The following is a 15,340-nucleotide window of genomic DNA, read 5'->3' on the forward strand; positions in this document are numbered from 1 at the left end:
GAATTTTCCTCCTGTGTACTTTTCAGGAACGTAACATGGTTACCCAGAATGGGACAGGGCTGTGCAGCTGCGCCTGCCAAGCACAGCTGGATGCTTCGGGCACAAGGACCATGTCGAGCTCCGCGCGGTGTAAGGCATGGACGCACAGGGAGACAGGCCGCTGTCGGCGATAAGTAGCATTATGGAAAAAACTCCAAACCAGCAGGAGAGAAACAGTGCTCGACGCTCCAGTTTTTTTGAAAGTAATCCCAAGAATCCAGTTCAAATCCCTATTGTCAACATGTAGGGAGGAATTCAATTTCTAGCATTGTTTCTCCAGATCTGAGCTGAGGCCATTTGCTCCTGGCTTGGTAATAAGAAAGAAAATAGGTTTCTTCCTGTTTCTTTCTTGGCGTGGAAACACAGCTCGAGAAGAGAAGGCGTGAGTCCTGGGAGACTGAAGGAGCTGAACCCTTCCCGGACCCTATGTAACTACACCAGCAACTGGGGAGAGGGGAGGGCGGGGAAGCTCACCTAGCCACTAGCATCAGAGACGAGAAAGCAAATGAACTGTGAGGCTCTCCACTTCAGAAACACCCCGAATTTGAAAAATGAAACCTTGAAAAATTAAAACAAATGCCTCTTCTAAAAGTCATTTATTTACATATTATATGTCCAGTATATAATGTGTAGATAAACGCATCCTGCGGTGAAAGTGACCAGCCTACTGGACTGAACAGCACATCATGGGACAAATTCTTGAAAGGTTTCATCTCATAATGGATATCTTTTAATTAAAAAAAAAAAAAATCTGGCCAGGGCTGGGATGAGACAAACAGGAACACTTCAGAATCCAAGGCAGAGGGAAGGCTGTTTGCCTCTTTAGAGAGTTGAAGGGGTGTGAAAAGGGAGAGACAGATCATGCACAAAAGTACTTACAAATTACATACCCAACCCCCACCCCCTCAATAAAAAGAGAAGAAAAAGCCCCATCACTTAACACCAAACAGCAACATTATCAATAAACCCTTTCTCTGCTGCCCATCATGCCTTATTTGAAAGAGGAGGCCTGTGAGGAGAGGTGAAAGAGCAAGGGTGAGAGGGAAGACCTGCACTTCAGTCTCGTTTCCAATTTTCACTTCTCTTACAGGAAATCTTCAGTCATCTGATGCCCGGCATCGAGCTCTGAGCAACTGCGTATGTGGGGGCCACAAGCGGGGTGCCGTTGTTGGCGGAGTAGCCTTGCCTCAACGTTTCAAAATACGACGCCTGCACCGGCTTGTGGCACTGCAGCACTTTTACGGCGTCTTCTATTCTAAACCATTCCCGCTTCCTTCCTGTGGAGGCAGAGAGCGAAAGAAATTAGTGCAAAAGGGAAGCAGCAGCAGGTTCCTGATCCTGTAACTTTTCAGAAAACGCAGGGAGAAACCCACAGAAACTACTGTCATTAACGTTTTTCTTTTCTTTCTAAAAAGTTATTTATTTATTTATGGTTGCACTGGGTCTCGCTGCTGCGCGAGGGCTGTCTCCAGTTGCAGACAGTGGGGGCGATACTCTACTGCAGCGCGCAGGCTTCTCGTTGTGGCCGGTTCTCTTGCTGCAGGGGCTCCAAGGCATGCATGCTTCAGTAGCTATTCCAAGGCATGTGGAGTGTTCCTGGACCAGGGATCAAACTCACTGCCAGAACACCAGCAAAGTCCTCCTTTGCTTCTTTAAACTGAAGTATAAACGACCCACAGCACAGCGTATTGAGTCCCAGGTACACAACACAATGATTCCATGTTTCTGTTTTTGTTCTTGTTGTTCAGGTGCTAAGTCATGTACAACTCTTTGTGACCCCAAGGACTGCAGCATGCCAGGCTTCTCTGTACTTCACTATTTCCTGGAGTTTGCTCAAACTCATGTCCATTAAGTCGGTGACACCATCCAACCATATCTCATCCTGTTGCTCCCTTCTCCCTGTGCCTTCGATCTTCCCCAGTAGCAGGGTCATTTCCAATGAGTTAGCTCTTCTCATCAGGTGACCTCCATCATAGCTCAGTCAGTAAAGAATCTGCCTGCAATGCAGGACACTCGGGATCGATTCCTGGGTCTGGAAGATCCCCTGGAGAAGGAAATGGCAATCTACTCCAGTATTCTTGCCTGGAAAATCCCATGGACAGAGGAGCCTGGCGGGCTACAGTCCACGGAGTCACAAGAGTCGGACACGACTTAGCAACTCAACCACCACCAACCACCACACCATTATTAGGTGGCTGAAGTACTGGAGTTTCGGCTTCAACTTCAGTCCTTCCCATGAATATTTAGTGTTCATCTTCTTTATCATTGACTGATATTTCTACATAGTACAAAAGAGCCAGAATGATTATCAACATTTAATAAATACATTTTTCCTATTTTCTTTTCTAACAAGGGTGATGGAAGCACACTTTGTATGTGTCAAATACTATACAAATGCCTAATGCAGAAAATAGGTAAGAAATCTGAAAACTGAAGAACTGAGAGTCACAGTGTGAAACTCGTACTCTGGAAAGAACCACTGCCAGCTGTTTCTTCTCCAGCTTCTGGGCCTCTGGCCTTCCGTGGCTGACACATGCGTGTCTGGAGCCCAGCCAGCATTCCCATCTCCCATGAAAGCAGACATGAAGCTGATGCAGCTCCCAGAATTACTGGGATGGCTGACCTGTAACCAGGTATTTATTTTAAAAGTCCTATCTAAGAGTGATATATCTGGGATTTCTGTGATTGTTTACTGGTTAAGAATCCACCTTGCAAAAAAAAAAAAAAAAAAGAATCCACCTTGCAATGCAAGGGACACGAGTTTGATCCCTGATAGGGTATCTAAGATCCCACGCGCCAAGGAGCAACTGAGCCCAAGAACCACAACTAGAGAGCCTGTGAGCCACAATAAAGATCCCACACGATGCAACTAAGACCCGGCACAGCCAAATATAAATAACTAAAAAAAAAAAAAAAAGATTCTACATGCTGCAAAGCAACTAAGCCTGTGAGCTATGGCTACTGAGCCTGTGTGCTGCCACCAGTGGAGCGCGAGTGCCTGGAGCCTGTGCTGCACAAGAGAAGACACCACGGTGAGACGCCCAAGCACAGCATCGAAGCGAAGCCCCCGCTCGCTGCAACCAGAAAAAGCCTGGGCGCAGCAGTGAAGACCCAGCGCAGCCAAAAATAAATAAAAAGAATGATGTATCTATAGTAAAGAAGATATTTTCTTAAAAAGAGGAAAATATAATTTCAACACAATCACTATTTTCAGTGTATTTCAAAAATTTTTTCAAATGCAAGTTTTAAAATTCTTTATTATTTTTTCTCTGACAAAGCTACCAAAAGATCATTGGCTAAAACTGGGAAAAACAGAAGCAAGCATAAAGAACAAGATAATTACCTGTAATCTTACAAACTAGAAGTAACTACTCTTAATACCTTAGTGCATTTGCTTATCTTTCACCTTATTTGAAAAAGACACAGCTATCTCAACAATTATAATTGGGATCACGCTTTAAGGTTCTCCAAATTCCTCAGAGGCCCTGATAGAGTGCTGCTGTTGGGAACATGGACGCTGATGCTAATCTGCTGGGCTCCAGTCACATCAAAGGCTCTAATCAGCCACGCAGGCTTGGGCAAGTTACTGAACCTCTCTGTGCCCCTCTTTCCTCCTCTATAAAACAGAGATAATCAACAGTACTTATCTCTCAAATCTGCTGAGGGGTAATACGTCAAGCATTCGGACAATGCCTGGCACACAGTACGTGCTGTAAGACAACGCGCTGTTACTGTTGTTGCTTCTTTCTCACTTCACACTGCTTCTTAAGCATTCTTCTCAGCATGACACGTAGCGGTTGTGTTACACTGTCTAGCATGGATGTAACGTCATTCACTTAACTATTTTTCCGCCACTGGACATCAATAGCCTGCTATTTTAATTATTATAAAGAATGCTACAGTTTTAAAGATCTGAACCTTATACGGCTAGTGACATGCACTGCCAAGCAGCCTTCCAGGAAGGATGTGCTGATCCCCAGTCCCGCTTCTGTGCTGGAATGTCAGTCCCACCACACTCCTGCCGGCACTGTGAACTGCTGTTTGTCACTGCCAGTTCTTCAGGTGAAAACCAGTACCTCATCTTTGTTTTCATTTCAAATTCCTATTTTGATGTAGTCTTAAATAGTATACATATAATTCTACACCCTGTTTTCATTCACCTACTCAGTCTCATAAGCACTTCTCCGTGGTACACAGCTTTAGTAAGTATGTGTGTAACAGCTGCCTAACATTCCATCAGATGAATGGACCCTGGATCACTTGTCATTCACTGACCTGTATATTTTAAGACCCAGTTTTTCACCTGAAAATGGCTTATGTGAAAAGACTAACAGGCTTATTCCCTGTTAGCTATCTAAAACATATTTTAGATAGTTTCATTAGGGTCAATTCTCAGCAGGAGTACAAGTGACAGGCTTGTCTGGATGTTAACAGAGCAATGGTGCCTTAAAAATCAGTATCACAAGTGTACAACTCTGACCCAGCAGAATAGTCTGAGGACAGGGCCTGCCACACCACACTCATCTCTGGCCCCAGCACCAGCTATCAAAGAGTCTATTTTTAATACCCCCTCACCAAATTTATTTATACTTAAGCTTACTGCATTCTTATCAAATACAAAGCAACTAAAAACTGAAAGGCCCTGAAATGTCCACATCAGCAGTGCTGAGAGGCACGACGGCGAAGCACGTACTAACAATCGAGAGGTTCTGATAAGAAAGTCCTATTTGCCAAATTTATAACAGAAATTAAATCAATTTTATGTTTTCCTATGCTTTTCCTTCAGAGCTCAAAGATTAAAACCATGAACCAATCATTAAATCACCTCACTTTTTAGGTCAAAAGATATATATACACACAACTGATCTGGGATCACTGAAAATGGCTCCTTAGGAGAAAAGGCGAGTTCACCTCAAGGGTAACATGAATGTAACCGGTAGTTTCCAGTTACTCCCACCACCCTGCACCTACTACACAGCTCTGGAGGGAGGGCTCACACCGCTGAAGTCACAGTTTCCTCCAACAATGTGAATAAGCATCGCAAGAACAGCTGCAGTCCTGCTCTCACTGGGGGTCAGCGGCCAGCAGCAAGCCTAGCAATGTAGAGGCCACGATTAATATCTGCTTGGGAGGATCCAATTTGGTTTTAGAAAAATCCAATTCTGGTTTTATTTTTATGGGCCTTGTCTCTAATTGTTCACTATGCATCCAACTTCAGCTTCCTTTTAAACATTTAAAAATATAATAGTACTTTTCACAAGTTCAAAAACAGACATGCTTATTTAAACACATCCTTCTGTTATTTCTTTTCTTTATCAGGCTCTCGCCTGTGATTCTGGGTAAAGAGCTGCAGTGTGGCCAAGGCTGGTTGTGAGAGCTCTTGGGAGGCCATCTGGGGACAACTTACCAATGCTGACTGAGTCTTCCCAGTCTTCCAGCACTTCTGTGACAATGAGCACATAGACGTACGTTCTATGCTTCCTCTCCTGGTTCTGAAGGGCAGAAAGAGAGGGACAGAGAGTTTCTCCTTAGAGAGCTGAGATTACGTAAATGAAACAGAATCCACTGCATATGTCCAGAGAGCTCAGATCCAAGGACTCCTTTTACTTTTGTCGTCCAACAATCAGAGATGGAATAGCGACAGCTAGCCCACTGAAAACATGCCACGCTTGAATCAGAGGGTGAGCTCTTTGGCTGGGCTTGCAAAGCCAAGGCTTTACCCTGGTTTTTCCTTCTTCTTCCCTAAAAAGCAACTTTTCAAAAATACTGAGAAAAGGATTGGGGACCTCTTGAGAAAAGGTATGAAGCACATTTAACTAGTTATCACAGCAGAAAAATAAGAGACTGTGATGGGTGGAGGGCCCATTCAGGCAAGCAAGCTGATTACCTCACACATGGCCCCTCCTCCTATCAGCCCTGCTCATCTTTATCCTCTGATTTCCGACTTTCTCCAAATCCCTACTCCAGTAAGTGCTTGTTAGTCTCTTCTGCTGCAGTTGCTCACCTCCTCTTCCTCCTGTCTCCTCCTCATTTATCTACCCCTTCTCACATCTTGGGAGGAGAGGAAGAGAGGCAGAGATGGGAAAAACAATTCTTACAAATAATTCTAGCTGTACGGAGGAGATTAATGGGATTTTAAAAGAGGAGACTCTGAACTCCCCGTGCAGGGAGTACAGGCTCGATCCCTGATCAGGGAACTAAGATCCCACATGGCCAAAAGAAAATTAAAACAAAAAAAAGACAGCAATGGACAGTGTTTATGTCCCCGCTAGAAAGCAAAGCGAAGTTGCTCAGTCGTGTCCGACTCTTTGCAATCCCGTGGACTGTAGCCTACCACGCTCCTCCGTCCATGGAATTTTCCAGGCAAGAGTACTAGAGTGGGTTGCCATTTCCTTCTCCAGGGGATCTTCCCAACCCAGGGGTTGAACCTGGGTCTTCCACATTGCAGGCAGATGCTTTACCATCTGAGCCAACCCCGCTAACCCCACCCCAATTTCATGTTGAGATCCTAACCCCCAAGGTAATGGTATTGGGAAGTGGGGACAGTGGGAGGTGATTGGGTTATGACAGATGACCCTCATGAATGGAATTAGTGTTCTTATAAAACAGACCCTAGAGATGTTTGGTCCCGTCTCTGCTTTGCGAGAACACAGAGAAACAGCTGTCTATGAACCAGGAAGGGGGTCCTCACCAGACACTGAATCTGCTTGCACCTTTAATTGGACTTCCTAGGAATCAGTTTCTATTGTTTATAAGCCACCCAATTTCTGGCATCTTTGTTACAGAAGTCTGAATGGTCTAAGGTCAAGATATATATGGTTATTAATATAATACCAATTACACCAAAGATTTTAACAGATTTACCTCAAAAATTCCAACTAATCTTCCCAATGTCCCTTTTACTCCAGCCTGAAAAAGAAAAAAAGAAAAACGTGTGCATTGACATTGCTTGCAGTGCTGGTCTCATTCTGAATCTTCTAGACTAACCTGTAAAACAGAAGTAAATTGTAAAACAGAAGCAAAAAGCAAGAGGACACAGGTCAGGTGGACCCCAGGTCTGTGGGAGCGGTAACAGTGTGTTCTCGGGGTCACAGACTGGAAAGGGCAGGGTATGCTCTGGGGAGAAAGTCCTCCTCTCCTCTCCACGTCTCTCACCACTGCAAACTGGCCAAACAGAGCACAACAAGCAAGGCCACAGCCATACCAAAGATATGCTGAGGTAGGAATTACTTAGGTCATTTACCCATTCATTCACCAATATAAACGGAATGCCTAATCTGAGCCAAACAGTGGTGCAGATGCCAGAGGTACAGTGATGAATACACTAGAACTCAAGCTGCATGAGAATAAGACCCTTATCTGACTTGTTCTTGGCTGTCTGTACACTGTACATCCAGAACAGAGCTCAGCACCCAGCAGGAACACAGCAAAGCGGTCAAGTTAACTAAAACACAGTCCGGGTAATTCTGCTAAATCACCAGTTTCATGACAGGAATGCACAGAGCATGTGATAGACAGAGAATGATGGGGAGAAGGCAACTTTACACAGGGGTTAGGCTTCTGTAGTAAATACAATATTTATCCCATCAGTCTTTTTTTTTTTTTACTCTGTGTCTTTCTGATGCATTATATGCGAACTTTTCTGTATATTCCAATTTACTAATTTACTTTTCAACCATATCCCGGATAAAGCTATCCATTTCTAGTCCATTTTTTATTTGATATTTTCCATATCTATGTATATCTACCTGTTTCCATTAAGGATACCTTTGTTTCCATGATTTTGTTGTTGTTGTTCTTTTAAAATAGAAGTTATTCCTTTACTTTTTTGAGCATCCTGAACATGTTTGCGTTCTTTATCAGGTCATGCTATAACATTCATTCCATCTGAAGTTAATAAACAATTCACGTTCCAGCTGGTGAAGGGCTTATCTGTGCTGCTGCGGTCAGGGGCTCTCCAGAGTGGCACTTTAGGGCTCCTGCTCCGAGGGGATACAGAGAGCCCTGCAGAGCCGCCCCATCCTGCATGGCATGCTGTGCTGTGCCCTCTCCCTTCCCGGGCCCACACCTTGCCCAGTCTCAGCTCCTGGTGTCCTTTCCATCAGGCCCCTGACCTCCCCCTCACTCCAAGGGCTTCAATCACCAGCCAACCAAGGCCACGCAGGCTGCGACTTTCCTCTGCTCTTCCGCAGGTCTGCTCTGTTTCTGATCTATGGAGGCATCCACTTTGCTTTTGGATCAGGCTATGTCTTTTCAGCTTTTTGGAAATGCATCTAGTAACTTGTTTTTTACTACAACTGCCATATTATTTTGTACAACACATTAAAAGAAATAGGCAAATATACTTTCTAAACACAACAGGTGCTCAGTATGTTTGTACAGAATGAACAAAAATTTTAAATAAGTTCTCCAAAAGTTCTTTAGAGATATTTAATAATAGAAACAATAGAAGCCAATTCAAAGGCCTAGATTCCTGGGTGAGCTATATTTTGAAATTAATTTTTGCTAATTATCTGTCAACAAATTATTTTCCTTTCTCTTGCCAACATGCTGGTTTCTTTCTCCATTCTTTTCCCCATGTGGCTTTTGGTCTACTTGAATGCAAATATGTACCTTTTCTTATTTAAACTGCTTTTCTACATTTTCAGAAATAACTGCACTCCACAGCCAGCTAAGACTAGCTAGGCAGGACTGCATGAATTAACCAATGAAGCTGCCTGGACAAGTGGGACGAGCTGGCAGGCTATGCTCATCTGGAAAGCCAGCGCTGGTCTCTGGTCCGAGGCCGGCCAAACGCGCTCAGATCGGCTCCTGAGGAGTCACCTGTGCCTGCCACAGGCCGCCTCTGTCAGGGCCCGGGAGCAGAGCTGCCAGGCTGCAGGCCCAAGGCAGGCTGGGAGAGGGGGCAGCACGAGGACGACTGCTGGAGGCTCACAGAACATCGTTCACATTTCTCTTCTGCAAAGTGGAAAAGAGGTCTCTTCAGCAGTCACTGTTCAATTATTTATTCTTCTTAATGAAAACAAAGTACAGAAAAGGAAATACTCTCCAAATTTTAAGGGCATAAATCATCTTAATATTATGACAATACATATAATTTATTTAAAACTTTTAATTATAGTACTTTATGCATTCAACACCAATATGTTTCTATGATTTACTCTGTGTTAGAGGCAGTTAGGAAACATAAAAGCATTTTTTTCTTAATGAAATAGATGTATTTTTATAGTCTAATGTAAATCAAATAATGCTGTCATCTGCACACTGAAATTCAGTGGCATACATTTTCACTTCTAATTAGTCTAATTAATTACTTCAAATCAACAACAGTTTTATTTGTTCCTTAAGTGTTTCTTTCAAGTTTTATTCTAATACTCAGGAGATCTACTTGGGGGAATTCTATCTAAGGTGATTCTACCTTATCTACAGTACTATCTACATTAAAAGCAAAGAAATGTTCCTATATTTATCAGTTTTTAAAATTTGGCTTTAGCAGTTTTCTCAAGAGGCGGCTCTTCTTTTCTAAGAATAGGATTTTGGTTCTTAAATAAAACCACAGTGCTAGTAAGAGGACGATTCCTCAGAGGCCAAGGTTCTTCGAGACAGCGTTCACTGTAACCACTTTACTTTTTCACAGCCTTCCACAGTCCCACTTTCATATCCTAGCTCTCTCTCTAATGCTGCCACAGGCAACTGGACAGAGATATTTTTATCTCTCACATGATTCTTGCACGCAGGTCAGGATAGGTGTCAGGATCACATTTGACAGATACTTGGCTCAGACATTTGGGGCTAAGACTTGAGTCGGAGTATATGTAATCTTGGTCCAGTCACAGAGCTGGTATACCTGTTTTCCTCATAACCATATGAAAGCAGTTACAATTTCAGTCAGTACTGTCAAAGCCCCCAATCCAGAGAAGTCTTTATTTAAAAGCCGATCTTAGCCAGCAGTAAGAATTTCAAATAAAGTAGCCACGGCCTCTCGTTATTCAACCACATGCAGGCGAGTAGTCTCTCAAACTTCAAAGTTTACAATATCAATTCTAAAACTTTTGAGATCTGGTTAACATAAATAAATTGAGCAACTGTCTACATTTTAAAAAGGAAACAAATGCAAATGTCTTTTTTCCTTGGCAGTGTTTTACTGGGATTGGAAGTACTTACTGGAAAGGGCTGGAATGACAAGGGACATCCCAGTGTCTCGCCCTTCCCTCAGTTTCCAGGGGGTGTACCTGAGGTCCAGGCAGAGGAACTGATGTGTCAGGCCTCTGAAGCGAACGTTCTGCATGTGCACACTCAGTCGTGACCGACTCTGTGTGACTCCCTGACTGCAGCCCTCCAGGCTTCTCTGTCCATGGGACTCTCGAGGCAAGAATACTGGAGTGGGTTGCCACTTCCTCCTCCAGGGGATTTTCCCGACCCAGAGATCGAACCGGCCTCTCCTGTGTCTCCTGTGTGGTAGGTGGATTCTTTGCCACGGAGCCATTGGGAAGCTCCCCTTGATGGGCCTTTGAACCTCCCCTAAAATGGTGGCCCACCACAAAGATTCCTGGCTTTGTGCTTAAGTTTGGATGGGCAAAGTGTACCATCACCTTCTGAAACCAATTTTTCACTCAGGTGGACGCTGCGGCAGATGGCCACCTAGCCCACAAGCATTCTCCCTTCCTCCCTACTACCAGTAAGACCCAGATTCTGTTCAGGTGAGAACTCTGGCACACCTGAACCACTTCCTTTGGAAGAAAAGTTATGACCAACCTAGATAGCATATTCAAAAGCAGAGACATTACTTTGCCGACTAAGGTCCGTCTAGTCAAGGCTATGGTTTTTCCTGTGGTCATGTATGGATGTGACAGTTGGACTGTGAAGAAGGCTGAGCGCCAAAGAATTGATGCTTTTGAAGTGTGGTGCTGGAGAAGACTCTTGAGTCCCTTGGACTGCAAGGAGATCAACCCTGGGATTTCTTTGGAAGGAATGATGCTAAAGCTGAAACTCCAGTACTTTGGCCACCTCATGCGAAGAGTTGACTCACTGGAAAAGACTGTGATGCTGGGAGGGATTGGGGGCAGGAGGAGAAGGGGACGACCGAGGATGAGATGGCTGGATGGCGTCACTGACTTGCACATGAGTTTGGGTGAACTCCGGGAGTTGGTGATGGACAGGGAGGCCTGGTGTGCTGCGATTCACGGGGTCACAAAGAGTTGGACGCGACTGAACTGAACCACTAAGGGAGGTCTGCTGCCCTCTGCAGTGACAGGTTTAGGGGTACTGTGTGTGACCCAATTCTGGGTCAATGGTTCCCGAAAGAATGTTTCTCAGAGGCATCTGGGAAAGATTTCCCATCATGATAAGAAGAGCTGTACAAAAAGAAACCCTATACCTCCCTGCTTCTCAGGTGGGGATTTGAAACTTGGAGCTGCAACCATCATCTTGTCATTGTAAAGGAAAGGCCTAGAAAATCAATGAGAAGTGAACCAAAGTCCTGACCTCTGAGCTGCTGGAGCAACAGGGTAATGGCCAACCCCTAGACCTCTTACGTCAGGAAAATAACTGCTGCTGTTAAAGCCACTTTTAGTTAGGTGTGCTGGAACCTGTATCTGAAAGCGTTCTGCTACTCTCCTTGATTTCAAAGGCAGCTCTCTGAGGAAAACTCCATATTCCCAAAGAAAAATTCTGAACTCTCAGGGAGCTGTAATATAAAATCTTCCTCTATCAAAAGCAATAAGCCCAGGCCTAAAAGGAGTTCAGGGCAACAACTCTAATGCAAATGTCTGTATGAGGAAACCTATGAAAAAAATAGATGGTCTTCAATACATATAACTTTCTGGTATCCACCAGACTTAGCAAGTACAGAAGGAAAGAAACACAGTGAAGACAGATGAAGTAGATGAGAAGCCAGGGTAAGTCCAGTGAAATTTCAACCCATTTTTTAATTTTGCTTTTTAAATGAAATACTTCAAGCATCAAAAAAGTAAAGAAAATAATGAAACAAACACTCAGGTAGTTGTACCTTTATTCTTCTACATAAATTTCAAAAATCAGTTTCTTAGATCTTTTGAAAACTTCTTGGGGGATATTTATTTTTATTTTTGGATTAATTTGAGAAAAACACACCTTTACAATACTTAGTTTCTTCATTCAAGAATAGACAATCTCTATCCATTTATTCGTGTCTTTTAAAAACCTTTAACGAAGTTTATTATTTTTATTGTAAAGAGCCTGCACTCTATCAGCAAGGTATTTCAGTTTTAGTATAGTTCTGTTGCTATTGTGAATAATACATATCTTTACAAGCTACATATTTTCCAGTTGATTACCACTTGTTTAAAGAAATGCTGCTGGTTTCTGCATGTTGATCTTTGGTCTTGAAACTTTTTTTTTGGGGGGGGTGGTTCTACCTGTTTATTGCTACCAGCCCCCTCATGCATGCGTGCTCAGTCTTGTGACCCTACGGACTGCAGCCCACCAGGCTCTTCTGTCCAAGGAATTTTCCAGGCAAAAATACTGGAATGGGTTGCCATTTCTTCCTCCCGTCTTAAAACTTTAAAAAATGCTTTTATTAGTTCTACTAGTTTCTGTTCTGTTTCTTTGGTTTTTCATAATTAATGATCAGACCATCTGCAAATAATGGTAATTTGCTTCTTCCTTTTGACTCTTTATTTTTGTCTTAACTGAAGTGGCTAGGACCACAGATCAATAATAAATGGCAGAATGATAGCAATCATAAATGTCTTATTCCTATCTGCCATGGGGGATGCTTTGAAAATTTCAAAAATATGATGTTTGTGGGAGGTTTTATTAGATACTCTATCAAGTTAAGGAAATTCCTTTTATGTTTGCTTACAGCTTTTAAGATGAAAGGGTACTGAATTTTAATAAACAATTTTTCTTCATTGACTGATATGGTGATTTTAATTTTAATCTCAATGAAATAAATTACATAAACATATTTCCCAAGACTGAACTATCCTTATACTCTTGGGATAACCGAGTTGTGTGATACTTTGACAAAGCATAAGATTCTATCTGCAGTTATTTCACTTAGGATTTTCGCATCCATGTTCATAGGTGAGAACTGACTCTTATTTCCAAGTATCAAGATCAGGAGTCCAGTTCCAGTTCAGTCGCTCAGTCGTGTTCTACTCTTTGCAACCCCATGAACCACAGCATGCCAGGCCTCCCTGTTCATCGCCAACTGCTGGAGTCTACCCAAACCCACATCCATCGAGTCAGTGATGCCATCCAACCATCTCATCCTCTGTCGTCCCCTTCTCCTCTCGCCTTCACTCTTTCCCACCAGCATCAGGGTCTTTTCAAATGAGTCAGCTCTCCACATCAGGTGGCCAAAGTATTGGAGTTTCAGCTTCAACATCAGTCCTTCCAATGAACACCCAGGACCAGTCTCCTTTAGGATGGACTGGTTGGATCTCCTTGTAGTCCAAGGGACTCTCAAGAGTCTTCTCCAACACCTCAGTTCAAAAGCATCAATTCTTCGGCACTCAGCTTTCTTTACAGTCCAACTCTCACATCCATACATGACCACTGGAAAAACCGTAGCTGTGACTAGATGGACCTTTGTTGACAAAGTTGTCTCTGCTTTTTAATATGCTGTCTAAGTTGGTCATAATTTTCCTCAGTCCATAGCAAACTATGGCCCACAGTCCAAATCTGTCCTACCACTGGTTTCTGTAAATTAACTTTTACTGGAACATAGCCATGGCTAATTCATTTAAGTACTGCCTATGAGAGTGTTCACATTATAACGGCAGAGCCATATTTGTGAGAGAGACCATATGGCTTCTATATCTGAAGTAGTTATTATCTGCCCCTTATAGAAAAAGTGTGCTGTTTGCTGAAATAAGATTATACTGACCTTACAAGAAGTGTGTAGTTATCCTTTCTCTAAAACAGTTCAAGATAAGAATATATATTTTTGGAAATTTCAGTAAAATCCATCTAGTCTAATCTTGGGATCTTTCTGTTGGACAGAGGGGGTGATTACTGCTTAATTTCTGTAAGCATTAATGATCTACATATAGGCTTTCTAATTTTTCTTAAGTAAATTTGAGCTGTTTTCCCTAGAAAATTTTTATTAAGGTTTTCAAAATTTTTTGTTTGCAGCTTTTCATGGCTCTCTTAATTTAAAAGTCTCTGTTATATCTGTGGTTATTTTCTTTTTTATTCCTTATATATTTGTTGTCTTCTCTCTTGTATCCTTGATGGGTTCAGTGAGAGGTTGGTCTGTTTTTTTAGATAAATAAAAATGACCCACTTTTGGTCTGTTGGTCATTGTTCTTTTCCCCTACTGATTTCTGCCCTTCCCCTGTTATTTTCATCCTTTTACTTTGAGAGCACTAGTTGTTGTTCTGCTAGTTTCCTGAACTGACTGCTTAGCTTATTTAATATCTATTTTGTTTTCTAATAAAATCGTCTAGGGCATCTCATCTGCTGTTTTTCTGCTAGTTTCTTGAACTGACTGCTTAGCTTATTTAATGTCTATTTTGTTTTCTAATAAAATCATCTAGGGCTCAAAGTGAATGAGCTACACCCTGTAAGTAATGATAGGAAGTACTTTCATAACTGACTAGCTCTATTTGCTTACTAGCTTTGAACTATGATTTGTGCTTTAACTCAAGGATTATTTAGGACATTTTTTTTTCCTGTTTCCAAATGTTTCTCTCTGTTAAGCTGGCTCTGTTGTTGATTTCTAATTTTACTGCACTGTATCACAGCACGTACAGTCTGTATTATTGATGTTGTGGGGTTTTCAACACTATTTTTTATGCCTTAACATAAGGTTTTTTTTAAATAATTCTTTCACATTTGCTTAAAAACTTACATACTCCTTGTTGGATACAAGGTTATTACTCAATATATGGCATTTGATCAACCTTGTTAACTGTGTTACTCAATCCTTTTTTTGGTTGCTTTTTCTATCAGTTTCTAAATGAGATGTTTTAAAGTCTTCAATATGGCTATAGACGTGCAGCTTTTCCTTATAACTGTCAATTCTGCTTTATGCAGATGAAGAGTTTACCAGGTGCACACAAGTTCATGATCCCTATCTTGTCTTGATAAATTGTTCCTTTCATTATTAAAGGTTCTTCTTGTCCCTTTAATGTTTTTCACCTAAATTCTATTTTGTCTGATATTACAATTACTATCCCAGTTTTCTTTTGGTTAGTATTTGCCTAATATACCTTTTTCCAGCCTTTCATTCTTAGTCATTCAGTATCACTATGTTTGAAAACAACATATGGCAAGTGTTATTTTCTTTTTAATTGAAGTACGTGTCTATTAATGT

At 42.1% G+C, this 15,340-nt stretch overlaps 1 protein-coding gene across 1 annotated transcript in view; it reads right to left on the minus strand.

Annotated features, from left to right (window-relative positions):
• Positions 1–616: 616 nt before the first annotated feature.
• The window catches only part of NUDT3 (nudix hydrolase 3), a 108,871-nt gene continuing 94,147 nt past the window's right edge, over positions 617–15,340 (minus strand). The window contains exons 3-5 of the mRNA XM_069564138.1: positions 6,904–6,948; positions 5,447–5,531; positions 617–1,316 (exon numbers count right to left, since the gene is read on the minus strand). Coding sequence (XP_069420239.1) covers positions 1,141–1,316; positions 5,447–5,531; positions 6,904–6,948 — 306 coding nt within the window. The 3' untranslated portion in view covers positions 617–1,140. The remainder of the gene's footprint in view (positions 1,317–5,446; positions 5,532–6,903; positions 6,949–15,340) is intronic.

This window comes from Ovis canadensis, chromosome 20 (genome assembly GCF_042477335.2).
Source record: "Ovis canadensis isolate MfBH-ARS-UI-01 breed Bighorn chromosome 20, ARS-UI_OviCan_v2, whole genome shotgun sequence".
NCBI lineage: Eukaryota > Metazoa > Chordata > Mammalia > Artiodactyla > Bovidae > Ovis > Ovis canadensis.